This window comes from Epinephelus moara, chromosome 1 (assembly GCF_006386435.1).
Source record: "Epinephelus moara isolate mb chromosome 1, YSFRI_EMoa_1.0, whole genome shotgun sequence".
NCBI lineage: Eukaryota > Metazoa > Chordata > Actinopteri > Perciformes > Serranidae > Epinephelus > Epinephelus moara.
Window position 1 is genome coordinate 32,338,041 of NC_065506.1, and position 3,178 is coordinate 32,341,218.

A 3,178-nucleotide genomic window follows, 5' to 3' on the forward strand; every position below is an offset into this window, starting at 1 on the left:
GCTCCTCTGGTCTCCTGCTCGTGAGGGATTCATTACAATATCGTAACATGGTTTTGATTTCTAAATAAATATTCACCTCGTCGCTAGATAGACCTACTCCTGAAAAACTCGTGCGCAAGGGTTTTTGTCCCTATGAGGCCACCGTCATTTACCCGACGGGAGGGGTGAGTGAGTGAGCCCTGCAATCTAGAATTTGACTACTGATGTCACTGTTTTCAACCCATTTTACACACTGGCCCTTTAAGGACATAGTTAACAGCAGTCTGACTTATCAAAGCAGTACAAACTAACTGAATGTAGTTTAATTTCTAACTGAACAAAAATGCAATGTGAAAACACAAGTTGAATTTTTATGTTAGGTTTTTTTTTTTTTGTGTGTATGATCTCATCTCTGTCCTTGAAACCTGACTTCCTACAGAATTCATATTGATGATGATCCTGTGATTGATGTTAGTGATGCACGCTTGTGCTAAAGTTTAAAAGTATAAATATGGATCAAATTTAAGTTGCTGTAATTTGATGTCTGTTTGTCTTGTGACCAGTTACTCGGAGGGTCTGCAGATGCTGCTGAGTTCCATTATGGTGTCAAATCCCCAGGAGAGACCAAACATCAGCTGGGTTCTTGACCAGGTACAGGACCTGCAGAGTCGCAGCCCCAACACTCAAACCAACATGGTCTGATCTTGCATGGTGCACTGGATGTCGGGTGTTGGAAACCTTTGCACACAGAATTGAACGTCTATTATGTTGAGCTTGAAAATGTTTATTTTATTTGTTGACTTTAGTGTAAAAACCTAGGTGCAGACTTTCACTCAGTTTGGGGAGCTTGGCAACAGCATAAGCTTTAAATCCGACCTGCGTAGACTCTTGTATTCCTCATAGACTTAAATTATAAGAAGATTTTGAAATGCCTTAAATGTAATTTCACCCTGCAATACAATCATTTTTGGCAAGGGTCAACGGTTTCCTCCAACAGTGAAGTGGCTTTATCTTGTAATCTTAAAGGGATAGTTCAGCATTTTGCAAAATACACTTAGTGCTTTTTCCAAGAGTTACATGAGAAGATAGATACCACCCTCGTGTCAGCCCTTTTATTGTGAAACTGGAGCCGGCAGCCTGTCAGCTCAGCTTAGCATAAAGAAATGGGGCTTGCCCACCTCTGTCCAAAAGTAACACAATTCTAAAAAAGAAAAAGTTCTTAAAGTCACTAATTATGAGACCTGGTGGTTCTCTTGTTTTACTCTAAGTTTTTTTTATGTATTAGACAAACTAGATATTACATGTATGATCAGAGAGCTTTATAGATGCTTTTAGGCTGCTTTTGTTACTTTTAGACAGAGCCCGGCTAGCTGTTTTCCCCCGTTTCCAATCGTAAATGTAAGCTAACCAGCTGGCTGTAGCCTTGGTGAATAAGCTCATTTCTAAGTATGCGTTATAAAAAAAGAACACGTTTGTCCTAGAACTGTCACTTGCATTATTCTCAACAAGAAAAGGGATAACGTAAAAGCTGTGCCAAACTTTCCGCTGTATGAAAGCTACCTGAGTTCAACACATATCAAATTCCATTCCCTACCAAGAAGGAATATGGTCCAGTTCCCTTTATTTTTGTTCTCCTGATTCCTGAGGTTTGTGTGTGTAATATCTTGTGGTTACACACGTGTGCTGTATTCAACAACTTCGCCTTCAGCTTTTCTCCACACCTTCACTCGTACTGTTTGTCTTTACTTGGGGGGAAAGCGAAGAGGCAGAGTGCTCCTCACCTGCAATGCTGCATTTGAACACACAGAGGTGCTCCACCATCACAGTCCCCTGCTCCACACATTGACGTGATGTTTCTGACTGTACGGTTTATAATGTGTGAATGGGCTCTTAGCTTACACACACACAAAAAAAAATCTTCAAGGAGAAGGGGTCAGGTGTAACTGTAACATACCTTAACTGCAGAAAATGAACTTTTAATTAGTTTAAGGAATTACTTCTTTTTATTAAGTAAGTCAGTGTCATATCTGCCTGCAGAGTCTAACCTTCACTTTTCACTGTATTGTGTTTTTAAACTGTATTTTCCATTTCAGCTATGCTTGTGTTAAATTCTAGGTTTCCTGTCGTATGAATGGGGTCTCACACTTTTGTTCTCTCAGGGTTCAGCCACATCTCAAAGGGTCCGACAGTCTGAAGTAAAATAGACCTAAATGGTACCTTTTAAAGTGATTATTAGATAAAAAAAATAATACTTTGGGCATTTAAGTTAACATTAATGCTTTTGTGACTCTGTATTGCGATGATGATGGACCATATTAGAACTTTAAAAAAAAATCCTTGATTGTTAACTTATTCAGTTAATTGTTGGAGCAGTAAATGACATACTGTTTAAATATGCTGACTATGAATTCTTGTGTTGTTGTCGAGGGCGAACTAATACTGGTATCACCCAGATGGTAAACAAAGGATTTTTTAAAGTGTGCTGATGGAGTTAAAAAAATATTAATAAGTAAGAGTGTGTTATTTGATTATGGAAATTTCTGTTAAGTCTGTTTTAATTTTATTCACTGCACAGTAAAGGATAAATAAACATTAAATATGTAGCACTCTGTATACAGTTTTTAATATAATTGTGAAATAAAATGGCATCCTACATTAGTTGGTCAAGAAAAGTATGTGAATTAATACTCAGTTACCCGTAGTGCTTGGTCAGCATCATGAAATGTATTTGCACAGCAGCACTTGTAATTAGTTGCTGCATCGGGTTGTAAATACCTGGGGTTCAGCTGCTTCTCACATCATTTAGGTTATTAAAAAAATCACATACAAATGAGACAAACGCAACTGTTAATCCTCCACTGAAAAAGTATTCAACTTTCCATCACTCCTGAAAGCAGCAGCCCTCACAGTCAACTTTACGCTTCTTTCTCTCTTTGCTTTTTTACTGTCTGTTTATGAAGACACACCTGCGTAAGTACTAATTTGTGCATGTCTATAAACTGTATGATGATCCTGCAATCTTGAGGTGAATGGAAAAAATGCAAAGTGATCTTGCTTGATTAATTGGTGTTGTGTGTGAGGCCACAGGTCTTTTAAAATCTGTCTACCGGCAACAGTTGGCTTGGGCTGGACTTACATGCCTGAGCTACATAAAATCAAGGATATGACTTTGAAACCTCCAGTGACAAAAATTTGCTGT

The 3,178-nt window shown here is 38.3% G+C and overlaps 1 protein-coding gene across 3 annotated transcripts in view; it reads left to right on the forward strand.

The window, feature by feature from the left end:
* The window catches only part of stk16 (serine/threonine kinase 16), an 8,382-nt gene extending 5,740 nt beyond the window's left edge, over positions 1–2,642 (forward strand). For all 3 annotated transcript variants that reach the window (XM_050046831.1, XM_050046825.1, XM_050046839.1), the window contains exon 8: positions 543–2,642. In XM_050046831.1, coding sequence (XP_049902788.1) covers positions 543–681 — 139 coding nt within the window. In that variant the 3' untranslated portion in view covers positions 682–2,642. The remainder of the gene's footprint in view (positions 1–542) is intronic.
* The last annotated feature ends 536 nt before the right edge of the window (positions 2,643–3,178 follow it).